At 41.7% G+C, this 20,238-nt stretch overlaps 1 protein-coding gene across 1 annotated transcript in view; it reads right to left on the bottom strand.

The window, feature by feature from the left end:
* The window catches only part of LOC136863365 (bumetanide-sensitive sodium-(potassium)-chloride cotransporter), a 756,312-nt gene that overhangs the window by 173,574 nt on the left and 562,500 nt on the right, over positions 1-20,238 (bottom strand). The window contains exons 3-4 of the mRNA XM_068225649.1: positions 8,967-9,117; positions 1,769-1,864 (exon numbers count right to left, since the gene is read on the bottom strand). Coding sequence (XP_068081750.1) covers positions 1,769-1,864; positions 8,967-9,117 — 247 coding nt within the window. The remainder of the gene's footprint in view (positions 1-1,768; positions 1,865-8,966; positions 9,118-20,238) is intronic.

Raw genomic sequence — 20,238 nt, forward strand, 5'->3', positions numbered from 1 at the left:
GAAGAGCACGCTATCAATAACTGTCGCCGTTTGAGAAGGCTTGGATTGTGTGAGGCTGGATTATCGTTAAGGATTGTCGCTGCACGTGTTGGCCGACAGGCATCTACGGTACAATGTGTACGGCAGCAGTGGTCAAATGAAGGTACCCACACTCGTAGACCTGGCACAGGCCCAGCGCGACAGAGAACTGTGAGAGAGGATCGCCGCATCATTCGGATGGCCCAGATGGAATCCCATGCAACATCAGCGCAAATTCGAGCAGCTGTGGCACCCCACGTTACACAACAAACAGTTGGTAATCACCTGTGTGCAGCTGGCTTACGAGTCCGTGTCCCTGCAGAAGGTGTTCGTTCCATTGACCCCACAACGACGACGTGTAAGGCTGGCCTGTTGTCGAGAAAGATCGACGTGGGTTGACGAATGGCATAGGGTCGTCTTTAGTGATAAATCGCGCTTCTGTCTTGCCCGCAGTGATCGCCGGAATCGTGTGCGCTGACGTACCGGGGAGAGGGGCTGCCAGGATCTTATTGTCGAGAGGCACACAAGGCCAACACCAAGCATTATGGTCTGGGGAGCTATTGGCTTTAATGTGAAATCACAATTAGTGCTTGTTGAGGGCACTATGACTGCTTGACAGTACGTTGATAGGGTACTCAAACCAGTGGTTGTCCCTATGATGGCGAACATTGCTAATGGGATGTTTCAGCAGGACAATGCCCGGGTTCACACTGCACGCATCTCCAGAGAAGCTCTCCACGACATCACAACCTTAGAATGGCCCGCCAGATCCCCGGACCTCAGTCCTATTGAGCATGTGTGGGACATGATGGGTCGACAACTGGTCAACCGTCCTCAGCCACCCACAACTCTGGAACAACTGACCCATACAGTGCAGCAAGCATGGGCCACAATTCCACAGGAAGCGATCCAGGGCCTTATTGACCCCATGTCTCGACGAATTCATCAATGCATTGCAGCTCGTGGTGGGCACATCCTGTATTGATTGTTGTCCAAACTTGCGGTCAGAGGGACCTGAAAGTGTAATCATCGAATCACAACCGAACACTCGTCCTGCATGTTCAATTGCAGTAATGTAGCACCACTCCTTTTGGGTATTGCAATTTACATTTTCTTCAGTGTATTTCTCAATCTTCAAAGGCAATCTGTCAACCTCCTCATGATTTGGTCTCTGTATAACCATGTAATCTTTTTATCATTTATCCGTAAGCCAGTTTTTGCTACCATTTCCTTTAGTTCCACAAATAACTGCCTAATTTCTAATTCATTGCAGCCAATAAGAACAACATCATCCGCATATGCAAGGACTTTGTGTTGTCTCCGCAATATGATGCCAGCAGGCAGATGAGCTGATTTCCTGATAATCTTCTCCAGTGCAATGTTGAATAAAAGAGGAATAGTGCATCCACTTCTCTCAGACAAGTTTTATTCTGGAAGGAACTTGATTTTCTGCCCTTGAGCAAAACACAGCTAACATTACCATCCATACACAGTTTGCACATGTTAGTTAATTTTATGGGAAAGCCAAACTCCACTTCTGAAAGGTTTCTCTGATTGTCTATACTTATAATTAATGCCAAATGAACTGTATAATGATGCATATAAATATAATTCAGTAAAATCATTGTGAGTACAGAAGATCGAGGTGTATACAATAATGAGATTCTATCACAATAAATAAATCAATAAATAAATAAATATATAAATATATACATAAATAAATCAATTAATTAAATACATAATCACGTACCCCCTTTGATGACACCATTTGTGCTGATTGCTGACATGGACAAGGCAGTTATTGTTGTCACCACACTAGCACACAGAATCAATAAAATAGCTTCACCTGAAAGAGAGCATATCACAAATAAATTACATAAGGCAGGCTAATTACAGTTTTCTTTAAAAAAAAAAAAAACATAGTTTTATTCTTTTTATGTGAGACAACAGTGAACCTAATGCATACTTTTCAAGTATACAAAAGTATATGGACATCTTCCCCACTCATCCCCATACATGGTAACTAAAGCCTAGATGTATTGAGGACGACCACTGCTGATATAAAAGGTGGCTGGGCTCGATGTTGTCCACTGCTATGAGACATTAACAGAATAGGTTGAACAAGGGAGCTTAGAGTCTTTGAACGTGGAATGGATATTGTTTGCCACATCAGTAATCCCTTCTTAAGTTGGTCAAGTTGACTGTTGGGGACATGATACTGAAGTGGAAACGGGAAGACACAACCACAACAAAAACTACAGCCAAGTAGGCCATGTGTGTTAATCAACAGTGAACTTCAACACTGAAGAAGGTGGTACGAGAAAATCACATGTGATCACCTAGAATTCAGCAGTTCCACTAACTGTGGAGCTAGCACCATGGCTGTGCCACCAGGAGATATAAGACTGGGGTTCAAGGACCCATCCACAAACAGCATATTTGCTGATCAAAGCTATGTGGGCCATTTAGTAGTGTAAAGAATGCTGCTACTGGTCCATGGGAGACGTGAGATTTGGAGTGACAAATCATGTTATATCATGTCATAGTCAGATGGGAGAGTCTGAGTGTGATGAATATCAGGTGAATGATTGAGTGCCCACAGTGAAATTTGGCAGAGATGGAGGTGACAGTATGGGGGTGTTTAACATGGAATAGACTTGGGTCGCTCATAATACTACAGAGCACATTAAAGACAGAATACTATAAGGACATTTTGACCAGCTGCATGTTGTCTCAGTAGAAGACCAGTTCGGAAATAATCAACATTTGTTTCAGCAATGATAATGCTTCCTGCAATAAAGAGAGGTCTGTTCGTGAGTGACTTGCAGACAATAAGGTTCCAGCAATGGACCGACCAGCAATCTCAATCATATTGAACACCTCTGGGATGGACTAGTATGACAACTTCGTTCCAGGTCCTAGTGAACAACATCACTAACTACACTTGTTACAGTGATGCAAGAACAATGGTCTGCCATTCCCCCAGAACATTCCGACACCAGGCAGACAGTCTTCCCCACAGAACTTGAGCTGTAATAAAGGCCAAGGGAGGTCCTACCCCATACTGATGTCCATCACTGAGAAATATAGTCAAGGAACACTTGTAGGACAGCTTTGAACAGGTACCTGGATACTTTTGATCAGGGAGCGTATATAATATGTATTAAACAATATAAGTTGAAGTGAAGTGTCGAAGAAGATATCTTTTTCAATTCTACAACATCAGTACCAGTAGCTTCACTTTCTTACCTCTCCAATATTTCCAAAGACATCAAGCTTATTCCACAATATCAATCACTGTTCAGAATGTTTTTAAAAACTGAACACAAGTATTCCCTCAAGTACCACTGTAAAAAGAGTCATTTAGCAAATACAAAGATGTACTTTCCCCCACTACATCAAGGCTTAGTGATGAGAATCTTAGAAGTTCTCCAAGGTATCATGTTTAGTCTTATGTCATGTACTATGTTATCATGTTATTTCTGATATTAAACAGGGATAACAGGGGTTGACTTAGGTGGGTGCAGTGCAGGTCCCTTCTGGGGGACTCCCCTCCTGGTGGTCACGATTGTTAAGGCATCTAGTCTATATGGTCTTACACTTGACCAGACCTTTGTTGTCTGTCTGAGGTCCAACAGGGCAACTCGTGGGCTGAAAAATAAAATAAAAAGACATAAGAGCATGAACTAAGTTTGGTTGAAATAAAAAATCACCATCAGAATGTTGGCCGGCAGTGTAGGAGAGGTGGTGGCATATAATTTATAATCACTAAATTGAGTGCCAAAAGCCTTGATTCAAATAAAACTCTCTGTGGTGTTCAGATGGAATGAGGGCATATGACAGTGCTGATTGTGATTTGTCCCTCTGATGGAGACCTTAAGACTTGAGGAGACCCCTTAGTGTTATTAGACAGGAATAGACTATGTGCAGGCACCGGCTTTCACCCTCGCCCTTCCTACCATCATATATCAGGTTATTTGTTTCACCTCATTAACTCCTCTGATAAAGTTGAATTCAGGAAGGGCATCTGGTCATAAAAACTCACTATGAAGACTCATTTTACTTCATACCCGTAGGGCAAGGGGACAAGGGTTGGACATGCATGGATACATACATACATACACACACACATACGATGAATGATAGCAAATACTTGTAATCAAGTAGGTTTGTCTTCCAGGCAGGATGCCTCTTCATCTATGCGTTCGGAGGTGACTATACAGTCCAATGCAGGAGTTACACTATTTGCCACAGTGATGACAGGTAGTCCCAGGTGGAGCAGTCATGTTTTCTATGTCTCCTAAGCACTTCTTTTTCTTTCCTACGTTGCCTCTTGTCGTTCGCTGTACATTGGTGGTTTTCTTCAAAAGACAGTGTGCCGTAATGGACTCGTGATCTCCAGGATGAACGGTCAAGGGCTAAGTTCTCCCAGTTATCAACATCAATGTTACATCTCTTCAAGTTAGCCTTGATTACATCTTTAAATCGCTTCCTCTGACCGTCTACACAGCGTTTACCTACACTGATGGCTCAGAGTAAAACACTTGTTTGGGAATGCAATTATTGGGCATGCGAACTACGTGCCCTGTCTATCGTAGCTGGCGTCTTAAACCCATCAATTCTATACTGGTGGTGTGTGCCTCTTCAAGAACGCTGATATTTGTGCGCCTTTCTTGCCAAGTTATTTGCAGTATTCTCCTCAAGCAACGTTTATGATACTGTTCCAGCTTCTTAAGGTGTCGACTGTAGCATGTCCAGGATTCAGATCCGTAGAGTAAGGTTGGAACTACAACAGAATTGTACACAAGAATCTTTGTTGTGATATTGACATCATGATTGTCAAAAAATCGAGATCTTAGCAAAGGATGCTCCTGCACGGTTAATTCTGTGTTGGATCTCTGAATCTATATTTGCGCTTGATGAGAGGGTGCTGCCAAGGTATGGGAAGGTGTTTACAACTTGAAGGCTCACTCCATCAATTGTGACATTGATATTTCTTTGACCTTCCCCAGGGGCTGGTTGGTATAGGATCTGTGTTTTTCTGGTATTCAGTTTGAGTCCGATCTTGTTGTACGCAGCAGAAAAAGCATTCAGGATTATCATAAGCTCTTCTTGTGTCTGAGCTATGACAGCATTATCATCAGCGTTCTGTAACTCAACTAATGCTGCAGATGATGTCCGAGTTCCTGCCTTTAAACGGCTCAAATTGAAAAGTTTACCATCCATCCTGTAAGTTATATGAATTCCTGGAGGGAGATCATCTCTGACAAGTTCCATGACAGCGGCAACATACAAGGAAAACAAAGTGGGAGGGCTATCACACAGCCTTGCTTAACACCAGTGTTGATATGGAATGGCTCTCCAATAGAACCGTTGCCAATGACAGATGCCATTATATCAGTGTAGAGCAATTTCAAGATGGCAATACATTTCTGTGGAAAGCCATACACAGCTAAAATTTTCCACAAAGCTTCTCGGTTCACAGAGTCAAATGCCTTAGTAAGATCAATAAAGGCAATATAAAGAGGTCTATTTTGTTCTCTACATTTTTCCTGAAGTTGACAAGCTGTGAATATCATATCTGTGGTTCCTCTAGAAGGCCTGAAGCCACACTGACTCACTGGAAGTATTTTCTTCACCAGGGGTACAAATATGATTTGCCAAGATTTGAGCAATAAGCTGTATCAGGCACGACAGTAAGGATATTCCCCAATAGTTATTGCAGTTTGTTCGATCCCCTTTCTTAAACATGGGAACTACCAGATTGTCTCTGAAATCAGGAGGCATTTCTTCTGTGCTCCAAATTTTGACAATCAGTTCATGTATGTGTCTTATAGTTCCTCACCTCCTTCTTTGAGAGCTTCGACTGGTATACCATCAGGACTAGAGGCTTTGTGACGCTTTGCTTGATTGACAGCATGCTTAACTTCATCTAGTGTTGGTGGGGAGCCAAATTCTTCATTGATGGGAGCTTGTTTTAATATATCATACACCTGTTCATCAATAATCGAATCCTGGTTCAAGTGGTCTTCAAAATGCTCTTTCCACTTATTCATGATGGAGTACTGATCTTTTAAAAGTGTGTTCTTATCGCTGGACCAAAGAGGATTCATCCCAAAGGGGGTGGGACCATAAACTGCTTTTGTCGCTTGGAAGAAATGTCGTGAATCTTTATCTGCTAGATATTGCAACTCCTTTGCCTTTGCTGTCCACCATGCATTCTTGAATTCATGGGTTTTTCTTTGTTTCTTAGAGTGGGAGTTCATATCCCTTTGCCATCCTTACAAGGCTTTTCTCTTCTCCGAGATCAATGCTTCAATTTCTTCAACATTTTCATCAAACCAGTCCTGATGTTTTCTGGTTTTATATCCTACTGTTTCTTTGCAAACATCTTGAATAGTGGTCTTCAGACTCTCCCAGTGTTGCGTTACATCAGGTTGATATTCCTTCGACAAAGTCCGATGAAGGAGCTCTCTGTATTTTGAAGTAATTTCTGTATTGCCAAACTTCTCGGTTAAATGTAACAAAGGCTTTTCAGTCTCTCAAACACACAGCAAATACAATGTCAATTATAACACTATAAACATACCTGTAAAAAACACACAAACATACAAAGAATGACATGTTTCGTTCTACAAGAACATCCTCAGATTCTATCAAATCACTTCAAAAACAATCTTATATATGTACAGTATTGTTTACGTAGCGTAAACTTGTCAATGATAAAGAGTTTAGTGATAACATGAAACAGTAATGACAAAAATAAAAATATATACAAGTATTAATATAATGAAAACTTACGTACTTATCTAGACTGCCGATGTTAAGTCCGTTGTCACCAAACACTATTTCTTGCTTGTGGATGATTACATAGTCAATGAGGTGCCAGTGTTTCGATCTAGGATGCTGCCGTGATGTTTTGAAGTGATCCCTTTGGCGAAATATGGTGTTGGTGATTATCTTTTGCTAGGGGCTTTACGTCGCACCGACAAAGATAGGTCTTATGGCGACGATGGGATAGGAAAGGCCTAGGAGTTGGAAGGAAGCGGCCGTGGCCTTAATTAAGGTACAGCCCCAGCATTTACCTGGTGTGAAAATGGGAAACCACAGAAAACCACCTTCAGGGCTGCCGATAGTGGGATTCGAACCTACTATCTCCCGGATGCAAGCTCACAGCCGCGCGCCTCTACGCGCACGGCCAACTCACCCGGTTTGGTGATTATCAACCCATGCTCAGCACATTTTGAGAGGAGTCTAATACCATTGGAGTTTTCACTGCCAAGGACTGTCCTGAAATAGTGTTTGGTGACAAAGGACTTAACATCGATAGTCTAGATAAGTACGTAAGTTTTCATTATATTAATACTTGTATATATTTTTATTTTTGTCATTACTGTTTCATGTTATCATTAAACTCTCTATCATTGACAAGTTTACGCTACGTAAACAATATTATACATATATAAGATTGTTTTTAAAGTGATTTGATAGAATCTGAGGATGTTCTTGTAGAACGAAACATGTCGTTCTTTGTATGTTAGTGTGTTTTTTACAGGTATGTTTATAGTGTTTTAATTTACATTGTATTTGCTGTGTGTTTGACAGACTGAAAAGCCTTTGTTACATTTAACTAAGTCAACACTGGAAAACATGGCTTCATTCTTAACAAACTTCTCGGTGTCAAAATTATGTCTGAAGCTCTTCTGTTGTTTCCTCCTCTGGGTGGACAGTGACAAATGCATCTGATCTAATAAGTCGGTGATCTGTCCAACAGTCATCAGCTCCCGTCATTGCTTTGGTGATGAGAACATCGCGTAGATCTTGCTTGTGGACGATTACATAGTCAATGAGGTGCCAGTGTTTCGATCTAGGATGCTGCCGTGATGTTTTGAAGTGATCCCTTTGGCGAAATATGGTGTTGGTGATTATCAACCCATGCTCAGCACATTTTGAGAGGAGTCTAATACCACTGGAGTTTTCACTGCCAACTCCTTCCTTGCCAATGACACCATTCCACTTTATAGTCCTTTCCCACTCTGGCATTAAAATCACCAAGCAAGATGATTTTATCTAGGCGATTAATGTTTGATAGGATGTCATCCAGATCTGAATAGAATGTTTCTTTGATGTCATCATGCGAGTCTAATGTGGGGGGGCATATGCGCAAATTACTGTGGCATGCTGGTCACCATTTAATCGAAATCTTAATGTCATGATGCGTTCATTACATCCAGTTGGAAGCTCTAGCAGGTCTCTGAGAAGCTTATTCTTGATAGCAAAGCCTACTCCATGTGTTCGGTATTCATTGGTAGGTTTACCCTTCCAGAAGAGAGTGTATCCAGCTCCGTTTTCATTCAACTGACCTTCTTCAGCAAGACAGGTCTCCTGGAGTGCTGCTATGTTGATATTGTATCTTTGTAACTCTCTACCCACAAGGGCTGTTCTCCTTTCGGGTCTCTCATTTATACATACAGTGATAACAGTCACTTAATGTCTCTCTGCTACACAAAATACAATGAAGCAAGGTCTTTTCCCTTGGAAACTTTGGTATCTTTCCCAATGCAAAAGAAAAGAAATGTCAGTGATTTCCTTAAGACTCGCATTTTGTGAAGTAATTGTAATTTTACTGATTACTGTAAAATTGTGGACGAGAATGTAATCTGTAATTGTAACCGAGTAAAACACTTCTCAGGTAACTGCAATCCAGCCCAATTATTTTTTTCCTTGTTCCTTTCCCATTTCTGATTACCTCTCATATCCATAACACAAACTAATCAACTATGTTAATGGCTTCTATGTATCGGCATCTATTCAGCTTTGTGCACAACACATTGATATACAAATATATTAGAAGACATTTCAAAGTAGTCACCACGCATTTAAGCTGAAATGAAACCATTCTGAGTATAGAAACCGGCTGAGTAGCAATATTCACACGATCCACTCACCTATTCCTGCCTGGGCGACGCACCATGACAACCGCAGGAAGAGCATAACCCCCCATATATTGAGCAGATTCCTGACGAGTACTCCTTGAATCCATCCGAACTTGACCAGACCTTCGTTGTCTGTCTGAGGCCCAACAGGACGACTCGTGGGCTGGAAAATAAAATAAAAGACATAAGAGCATGAACTAAGTTACACAACCTTTACAAAAACCTGAAGGCTTAGTTGTTCTTTAAACGTTTTACTTATAAAAGCAAGAATCAATGTGTACGATCAGACCGATATCACCATCAAAGTCGACAAATTTAAACAGTTAATCATACAATTCTCACTGACCAGTATGGAATATGATCAGCAAAACCAATGACGAATTTGATCATTATGTTATGTTATGATGTACAAAAAAGCATATTTCAATAAAACATGCTCATTAAAATAGTGAAATACATTTCCCTCAAAGCCAAGCAACACAGCAGCAAATAGCAGTAATCCGTTTTACATTAAAATTGAGTGCATATGAGAGAGAGAGAGCCTATGAGTCGTTGTGCCACCCCCGTCATACAGTTCAGTGATACTGAGTTTTCAGGTACAAGCACATGCCACCGTTTCAATGAGTATTGCAGGTGTCTCATCAAGAATTACTCCACTAAGCAAGGAGAGGAAGCATGCAGACCAAAACATACCAGATAAGAACTATTTAACCTGCCATAATACCCCCAGAAAAGCTGCCTCTATGGATCAGCGGAAGAGTGGAAGATCACAGGTTCAATCCACAGAGGTAGTCGGTGAGATCCTTGAAGGGCAGAAAAATGTCCATTCGGCACTCCATGTCCTATGATGTTGGCATGTAGAAGATATCTGGTGACACATTTAGTATTTACCTGCTAATATGAAGTAAAACTCAGCCGTAGATCGCCCAACAGAGATCCGATTAACCCTGCAATCTGATGGAGTAAAACTGAAAGTTAAAGACAATAATAATAATAATAATAATAATAATAATAATAATAATAATAATAATAATAATAATAATAACAACAATAATAATAATGCTGTGAGCTTGCATCCGGGAGATCGTGGGTTCGAGCCCCACTGTCGGCAGCCCTGAAGATGGTTTTCCGTGGTTTCCCATTTTCACACCAGGCAAATGCTGGGGCTGTGCCTTAATTAAGGCCACGGCCGCTTCCTTCCAACTCCTAGGCCTTTCCCATCCCATCGTCGCCATAAGACCTATCTGTGTCGGTGCGACGTAAAGCAGCTAGCCAAAAAAAAATTAATAATAATAGTAATAATAATAATAATAATGAAGTTCGTCAATTTGAACCGCGCGCCCGTAAGTAGCTAAGTAACCTCATTTTCTCGAAAAGAAAAATTTGCTCCGCCAATCCGATTGCACCATCGTTCTTAACATAACACGAAGAGCATCCCTGATTTTTTTCTTTCGTTTTTTGCAGTACAGATCTGATACACCCTGTATAGCTGCAATTTATTAATACTGCAGTGGATCTAGAACAGCGGTCTCTCGTAACATGAGAGGCACGCTCTCTCACAAAAAGCACTAAACAAGAAATCACCATGACAACCTTTTTTTACTAACTTAATAAAGCTATTAATAGTAGATAACTCAATCAAAGCTCCAAGTGTCCCAGACTTGTGCACGGCGTTTTACCAATTTCTAACTTTTCCTGTTACTGTTTCTTCCATCAAACGACTATTTTCGAACTAGCACTTATAAAGAACCAACTATGAAATGATATGAACCATACAGACTCATTCAAATCAGCCTCCTCAACATTGAATGTGAAAGGGCAGTTAATCAGCAATACTTCTCCATCCCAGGAAGCACGCCGCATGGTCCGGTTTCATTAAACATTTTTAGCGAGCACAGTCAGTTTTAAAAAAATACAGCAGTTGATGTTTTTAAAGATGAGCATTAGAGAGTTGGTCATACAGATAAATAATTTGAAAAAATCGATATCTCATGCCGTTGTCATATTATCATCAACTGCTGAAGTTAGCCACTCAGATCACCTCGCGAGCGAATTCAAACAGACTGCGAGGCGGTGTTGCTAAACCTGTATGTGATTTAAGACCGACCTGAGAGTAGCAGTCGAAAAAATAAACCTCCGCCAAGGGAGGGATTTGAATACGGACCTACCAGATGACAGAATGGCACTATAGCAATTGAAGAACCCTTGGTAAATTATTCCAATCCCTAACCCCTCTTCCTATAAAATAATATTTGCCCCAATTTTCCCTCTTGAATTCCAACTTTATCTTCATATTGTGATCTTTCCTACTTTTAAAAACACCACTGAAACGTATTCGTCTAGTAATGTAATTCCACGTCATCTCTCCAATGACAACTCGGAACATATCACTCGGTCGAGCAGCTCGTCTCCTTTCTCCCAAGTCTTCCCAGCCCAAATTTTGCAACATTTCCCTAACACTACTCTTTTGTCGGAAATCATCCAGAGCAGATCGAGCTGCTTTTCTTTGGATTTTTTCCCGTTCTCGAATGAAGTGATCCTGGTGAGGGTCCCGTAAACTGAAGCCATACTCTAGATGGGGTCTTACCAGAGACTTATATGCCCTCTCCTTTACATTCTTACTACAACCTCTAAATGCCCTCATAACTATGTACAGAGATCTGTACCCTTTATTTACAATCCCATGTATGTGATTACCCAAATGATGATCTTTCCGGTATATTAACATCTAGGAACTTGCAGTGATTCCCACAAAGACCTTTCACCCCATCAACGCAGTAATTAAAACTGAGAGGACTTTTCCTATTAGTGAAACAACCTGACTTTTAACCCCGTTTATCATCATACCATCTCACAACAGTGTCGAATTATTTTTGCAGTTGCCCACTATCTTGTAACTTATTTATTACTCTATACAGAATAACATCATCCGCAAAAAAAAAAAAGCCTTATCTCTGATTCCAGTTCTTTACTCATATCATTTATATACAAGAAAACATAAAGGTCTAATAATAACTGCCTTGAGGAATTCCCTTCTTAAATGATTACAGGTTCAGAAAATGCTTCACCACTCTAATTCTCTGAGTTCTAATTTCTAGAAATATAGCCACCCATTCAATCACACTTTTGCCTAGTCCTATTTCACTAATTTTTGCCAGTGATCGCCCATGATCTACCCTATTAAATGCCTTAGATAGGTCAATCGCGATACACTCCACTTGACCTCCTTAATAATGGGGGAGGAGGAAGGGGAGGACGTGATTAGCTCAGTGGTTCAGCTGCTGGCCTCCCACCCGGAGGACTGAGGTACGAATCCCGGTAAATCCTGGGTTGTGATTTTCATCTCAAAAATTACGTGGAGTCAGGATAAAAATGCTTTTGTTCGTTTGTCTAAAGTGGCACAAATATGTGAAGAAGTAGGCAAAATAGTTGGCTTTCTGGCCTTTGGTCTATGGTGTCCCCGGTTCGATTCTCTGCCTTGTCGGAGATTTTAACCTTAATTGGTTAATTCTTCTGGCTCGGGGGCTGGATGTGTGTGCCGTCTTCGTCATGAGAAATCATCTCAGACATTCAGGTCTCCTATAGGCCATCTACTAGAAGACCTGCGCCAGTCCTTTCCGGAGGCCATACTCTATCATTAGACTACTACTACTACTACTACTACTACTACTGGTAGTAGTAGTAGTAGTAGTAGTAGTAGTAGTAGTAGTAGTAGTAGTAGTAGTTGAGTGACTGCATACTTTGTCGTTATATCCACCAACGAAGCACCGGCAGTAAAAACTGGAAGGAACGCTTTTATTACAATTAACTCAATTTCAAAATATATAAGGCCATATCCGCTTTTTAAGTGATGACTGAGTTCCTACACACAACAAAAAAGGGCGAATGCGCTTCTTTCCTGTGAAGTTTTAAGAAGTAGTCTAACAGCTTGCTGGAACAAAGAATTTTAATGGCCCTTCAAAGAGCCATGCAGTTTGAACCAGTTTCGAGGGAAGAGCAGTCGGTACGTGAAACAGGAGCTCCCAACTCCGAGAGGTCAACAAGGCGCAGTCATTACGTGACCCCAGAGGTCACGGTACGTACAGTCACGCGCCCAGGACGGAGGAACAGTGAAATAACATCAAGCATGTTGAGAACACCTACGGTCGTTACCATATCAACGATGTTCTACCTTAGGAAGGTTTGTTACCAAATGTTTAAATACAAGAGTGCCAAGGCACCACTGAAACATTATTCACATGGTCAGCGTACTGACCATCGCTTCAGAGGGCCCTTGGTTCGATCCCAGCTGGGCCGAGGATATTAACAGCATATAGTTAATACTTCTGGCTCTGGGACTAGGCACTTTATGTTCCTAATACACATCAGGAGACACATCCAGCTGTAAAACTGGGCCAAATTCACATCAAGTGCCTACCCCAACAAAGTGAGACCAGGACGAAGAAGGTATACAGCAAAAGAAAATACGAAAATATCACCGCTGGTCTCTGGGGTTCTACTTTATAGAGAATATCTGTAAGGTATACATAAATTATAATTTTGTGTAACCAATAATATTTGTGATATCCAGTTCACTGTAATAATAACCGATCTCGATAGCTGCAGTCGCTCAAGTGTGGCCAGTATCCAGTATTTGGGAGATAGTGGGTTCGAACCCCACTGTCGGCAGACCTGAAGATAGCTTTCCGTGGTTTCCCATTTTCACTCCAGGCAAATGCTGGGGCTGTACCTCAATTAAGGACACGGCCGCTTCCCTCCCACTCCTACCTCTTTCCTATCACAACGTCGCCAAAAGATCTATCTGTGTCGGAGCGACGTAAAGCAACTTGTAAAAAACCGTAATAATAATAATAATAATAATAATAATAATAATAATAATAATAATAATAATAATAATAATCTGCCACCTCGGCGTTTCCGAAAACTGTAAACGTAGTCAGTAGGACGTAAAGGCAATAGCATTATTATTATTATTATTATTATTATTATTATTATTATTATTATTATTATTAATCTGCTGAGTTGTAACTATTTTGTCGGGTAAACACCAAATGTGACCAGAGATCGTTTACATGCCGATATCGTACATCGTACAACATTAAATGCACCGGGCGAGTTGGCCGTGTGGTTAGGGCGGCGCAGCTGTGAGCTTGCATCCGGGAGATAGTGGGTTCGAACCCCACTGTCAGCAGCCATGAAGATGGTTTTCCGTGGTTTACCATTTTTACACCCGACAAATGCTGGGACTGTACCTTAATTAAGGCTACGGCCGATTCCTTCCTATTCCTAGCCCTTTCCTGTCCCATCGTCACCATAAGACCTATCTGTGTCGGTGCGACATAAAGAAAGTTGTACGAGGACTTATTCTGCCCTTCAAAAATGCGACTAAATCCGTTGGATTTGAACCCCCGATCTTAGGATTCAGAGGCTGACACCCTACCTACCACCATAAATTGGATATTTGTTGTGTACAAGTATCTGAGGGTACCTAAATGAACAGGGCTTTATTTTTCTCAAATACATCAAATTTGTTTCATCTCTAACCGACAATACGCTTAGAACTAATCTGATTACCGACAAGTGGGTATGTGTGGCTCCAAACTGTCTTGATCTCCACATTAAGTGAAGAGGGCAGACTGTCCAGCCCTTCCATTCGATTGCCTATTAACCCCACACGGAAACCGTCGATTAAGAAGTAATTCATGTGGAAAATAGGCTGTGCCGACGACGAGCCGCTGAAAGAGGGGACGGGCAGTTTAAATCCCTACCACTACTACGGACTGACCTTCCACCGTCCCAACCGGGAAGATATGCTACTACTTGAGCCAGAGTGGTGCTCTTCAGGATGAGATGCATGTACCACAGCATGCCTTCACATCATTGCAACCGTAATTCGCTACATGTCCCTCTTCCAATGATCACGTTAAAATAACGCCCGGCCCATTCTCTACATGCTAGCGCACACGATGGAGATTTAAAGACATAAACAACATTATGAAAAATGTTGAAAAATCAAACTAAGAAGTAGTGGAATTCCTTTTTTCGCCGGCTTCCCAACATACACTGAAGAAAATGGAAATTGCAACACCCAGAAGGAGTGGTGCTACATTGCAGCAACTGAACATGCAGGAAGAGTGTTCGGTTGTGATTCGATTATTACACTTTCAGGTCCCTCTGACTGCAAGTTTGGACAACAATCAATATTGGATGTGCCCACCACGAGCTGCAATACATTGATGAATTCGTCGAGCCATGGAGTCAATAAGGCCCTGGATCGCTTCCTGAGGAATTGTGGCCCATGCTTGCTGCACTGCACGGGTCAGTTGTTCCAGAGTTGTGGGTGGCTGAGGACGGTTGGCCAGTTGTCGACCCATCATGTCCCACACATGCTCAATAGGACTGAGGTCCGGGGATCTGGCGGGCCATTCTAAGGTTGTGATGTCGTGGAGAGCTTCTCTGGAGATGCGTGCAGTGTGAACTCGGGCATTGTCCCGCTGAAACATCCCATTAGCAATGTTCATCATAGGGACGACCACTGGATTGAGTACCCTATCAACGTACTGTCGAGCAGTCATAGTGCCCTCAACAAGCACTAATTGTGATTTCACATTAAAGCCAATAGCTCCCCAGACCATAATGCTTGGTATTGGCCCTGTATGTTTCTCGATAATAAGATCTGGGCGGCCCCTCTCCCCGGTACGTCGGCGCACACGATTCCGGCGATCACTGCGGGCAAGACAGAAGCGCGATTCATCACTAAAGACGACCCTATGCTATTCGTCGATCTTTCTCGACACCAGGCCAGCCTTACACGTCGCTGTTGTGGGGTCAATGGAACACCTTCTGCAGGGACACGGGCTTGTAAGCCAGCTGCACGCAGGCGATTACCAATTGTTTGTTGTATTACGTGGGGTGCCACAGCTGCTCGAATTTGTGCTACTATTGCATGGGGTTCCATTCGGGCAATCCGAATGATGCGGCGATCCTCTCTCACAGTTGTCTGTCGCGCTGGGCCTGTACCAGGTCTACGAGTGTGGGTACCTTCATTTGACCACTGCTGCCATACACGTTGTACCGTAGATGCCTGTCGGCCAACACGTGCAGCGACAGTCCTTAGCGATAATCCAGCCTCACACAGCCCAATTATCCGAGCCTCTCAAACGGCGACAGTTGTTGATAGCGTGCTCTTCTCTGTCGTCGAGGTATGTTTGACAGGGAACACTTCACTGCACAGACTGCAAGTCAACTACGCTACACCAGAGTCCGTATACTGGAGTTGATTCCTCCGCGACCAATCACGTGGGGAGACCTGTAGCAACAATCCAATGAGTCTGAAACTTTGATCGTTTACATACCTAGATGGCATCGTTCCATATCTTGAAAATCAACACAAACGACCAGTGCCTTCATGGTGTTGCAATTTCCATTTTCTTAAGTGTATGATACCAAATGAATCTGACATAGCTTCTATTTAACAGTTTTTCTTATTAATCGGCCTGAAATTTCATGTGACCGCAAGGATCCAGAATACAATAAATTAATAATTTACATCAGTTATGAACACTAAAATGTTTGATAGATAACAGTTCGGGTTTTGGAAAGGTTATTCCAGTGAGACCCAACTTGTAGGATTCCACCAAAGTATAGCATATGATATAGATTCCGCACGAAAAATGGGCTGTAATGCTCTTGACCTACCCAAGGCTTTTGATAGGATAATTCATGGGAGACTGCAGATGAAAATGAGGGCCAATGGACTAGACAAAAAGAGTGAATGGGTGGCTGAATTTCTAGAAAACAGAACTCAGAGAATTAGAGTAGGTGAAGCATTATCTGATTCTAATGATAAGAGGGGGTTCCGAAAGGCAGTATTATTGGACCTTTGTTTTCTTATATATATATGGTATGAATAAAGGACTGGAATCAGAGATAAGGTTTCTTGCAGATTATGTTATATTGTACAGAGCAATAAATTAGAACGGTGTGCGACTGTAAAAAAACAAAAGACCTCGAAAATGTCATGAGATGGACAGCAGACAATGACATGATGGTAAACAGGATGAAAAGTGAGGTTGGATGTTTCACCAAGTGGAAACGTCCTCTGTTTTAATTATTGGGTTGACGGGGTGACAGTACATCACGAGGACCACTTGTAAGTACTTAAGTGTTAATAAAGGAAAGATCTTCATCGGAATAATCACATTAACGAGATTGTAAACAAAGGTTACAAATCTCTTCCATATGGTTATCAGAGTATTTAGGGGTTGTGGTAAGGATGTAAAAGAGAGTGCGTGTAAGCCTCTTTCCTTCTTTCTTTCTTTTGGCGTGTAGACTCCCGAAAGGCCTGGTGCAGGTCTTTCGAGTTTGACGCCATATAGGCGACGTGCGAGTCTGTGAGGACGGGGTCCTATCTATGATGAATTCTAATGCTGAAGACTTGAACACACATCTAAACCCCGAGCCATCGGAATTAAACAGTGAAGGTTAACATCCCCAACGCGGCCAGTAATCGAACCCGGGGCCCCGTGGATACAGGAACTGAAAAAAGATACAAAGGAAAGCAGCACGATTTGTTCTGGATAATTTCCGACAAAGTAGGGTTACGAAAATCTTGCAAACTTGGGACTGGGAAGACTCGGGAAGGAGTCGAGCTACTCGACTAATAGGGATGTTCCGAACTGTCAGTGAAGACATGGTGTAAAATGACATTTGTTCAGGAATAAGGTTGAGTGGAGCTTTTAAAGGTAAGAAAGACCGTAATGTGAAGATAAAGATGGAATTCAAGAGGACAAATTGAGCCAAATATTCATTTATAGGAAGAGGAATTAGGGAATGGAATAATTTATCACGGGAAATGTTCGATAAATTTCCAAGGTCTTTTAAATCGTTTAAGAAATGACTAAGTAAACAATTGATAGGGAATCTGCCACTTGGGCGGCAGTCGTAAATGCAGACCAATGATGATTGATTGACCGATTGATTGATTGATTGATTGATTGATTGATTGATTGATTGATTGATTGATTGATTGATTGATTGATTGATTGATTGAACATAAATGCCAAAGAGAAAAGTTTGTTTGCAGTGCACTGAGTACGTTAACACGAATGGTGTTTCAATATCCTGACAGATTCCTTCAATGCTGTGAGGGCAACGGCTCAGATGACATCTTTGCTGATTCTACGTCTATTCTAGAAGTTGACCAAAAAGAAAGACGTAATCATGCCTCTGGGTCCAATCATATCCAACGACTTCAAGGTCCCTGAGGTTATATTTATTAAATTAAGAATATTATACGGGATACACGAATGTACCAATTATTTTCCTCTTTATCGACTTCCATTGATTGTGTCGTTATCAGTCTCGAATCTGACGGTTGGATCTTGGATCGATTATATGCCCTCTTTCACTCAAAGGCTACTGCGTCTATTCGACGAGTGCTACCGGTTAGCGGAGATGCCACGAACTACTTCATCGGAATCTCTCAAGCTCTTGGCCAAGATGGAATGAATGCTGGATGCCAGGCATTGATTAGGTATTTTATTTTTATGTGCACAGTTTGCTTTACGTCACACCGACACAGATAGGTCTTATGGAGACGATGGGGTAGAAAAGGGAACTAAGCGACCGTGGCCTTAATTAAGGTACAGCCCCAGCATGTGTCTGGTGTAAAAATTATAGTTTCATTTAGCGTGCAGTGACCTAAGATGAGAGGGAGGATTTCGATCTAGTAACGATGTAGACAACAGTTACTGATAGGGTCCTGCCTGGAATAATGTGTACCGCTGCAACATTGCCGGCCATCACGTCATTCACTGCAAGCGAATCATAGGTGGTTTAGAACGCACTTATTAACTTGGCAGTATTCCTTAAAAATAATATCTTTTTTCACTTTTAGAAGATGATGGCACCATTTACACTGCATATTTCGGAGCACTGTATACTTTTCTTAGTATCAAAGATGTCTTATTTTCTTATGGTAATGATTTCCGTTTGTTGCACCGCGTGCTTCAGATACTCCGCAGTAGAATGGGTGGTCTACCTGATCTGCTGTTGAACGACTACACGCAGAAGCTACTGAATGTTGTAGGAGCTGCAAACTAGCCGAGAACCCAAATTTGCTGTAACGTCACGAGTTCTATGTCCTCTGCTTAGGGTACATACTTATACAAGTATTTGCAGTGTGTCATCGCAACGAACGACAAGCACTTGTGGTCTATGCACAGCAATATGCTAACAGAAGACACCCACATTGCAGCACGTTTCAGATTTTTTTTAAAGGGGAGAGACAACGTCGACATTGCACGCTTCATGTGGCATCTCGTCCACTGATGATACGGAAAAGGAATCGGAGGAAATAACCATGTTAACTTCCTACGGATCCCTTTTCTGATAATCGTGAATACGTCCATCTGCATAGGGCTAGCAAGGGTATTTGGCCGTAGAAGAGAGCGAAATCCAAATGTGCGACACAGTTTGCACCTGCGACCAGACCAATTTGCGGTAAAAAGCGGCAGCAGAAGAAGAAGAAAAAGAAGAAGAAATATTATAGGAGTGCGGTTGCATACGCGGTACGTGCTGAGTAAGCTTACATTCGAGAGATGAGGTGTTCGAACTCAACCATCGGCAGTTATGAAGATGGTTTACACCTCCACACTAAATACTTTAAGACCAAGGCCGCTACCTTCCGAGTCCAAGCTCTTTCCGCCCGAAACCTCTCTCTGACAGGTCAACGCAAAATATCTAGCGAAAATGCAGTCTACTGTTTGGAGCCCGAATATGTATGCGAAATGCATGTTCCATTTTTTTAAAATATCCAATGTATACTTGTATGTGATAAAGATATACTTTGTAAGACATTCACATACTATTTGACCGGTGTATGATGGTGCGTATAAATGCATATTCCAAGGGGGAACTGCATATTTCACATTTTAAATGCAAAATACACTCGTAACTATGTTATTAAATTATTACTTGTTCCCTTCATGGTATAAGCATTAAGTAATAAAATCTCTGCAATCGCCTGGGTATAAAATAAAAAAGGCATTTAAAAACTTGTGTCTGTGTAACAGAGAAATTATCAATGATTGTTCTGAAATAACTACGCAGTTAAGATCAGGAGCTAAACTAGGGAAATCCCATGAGGTGTCGCAAATTCGAACAGTACTATTCCGGGCAAATTTCCTTATATACCACAACTGCCACGAATAAGGTAAAATACCGCACAAAATAAATATACTCAACTCTCGATTAACCGAGATAATGTAGGGTTATGACTTCC

This window comes from Anabrus simplex, chromosome 1 (genome assembly GCF_040414725.1).
Source record: "Anabrus simplex isolate iqAnaSimp1 chromosome 1, ASM4041472v1, whole genome shotgun sequence".
NCBI lineage: Eukaryota > Metazoa > Arthropoda > Insecta > Orthoptera > Tettigoniidae > Anabrus > Anabrus simplex.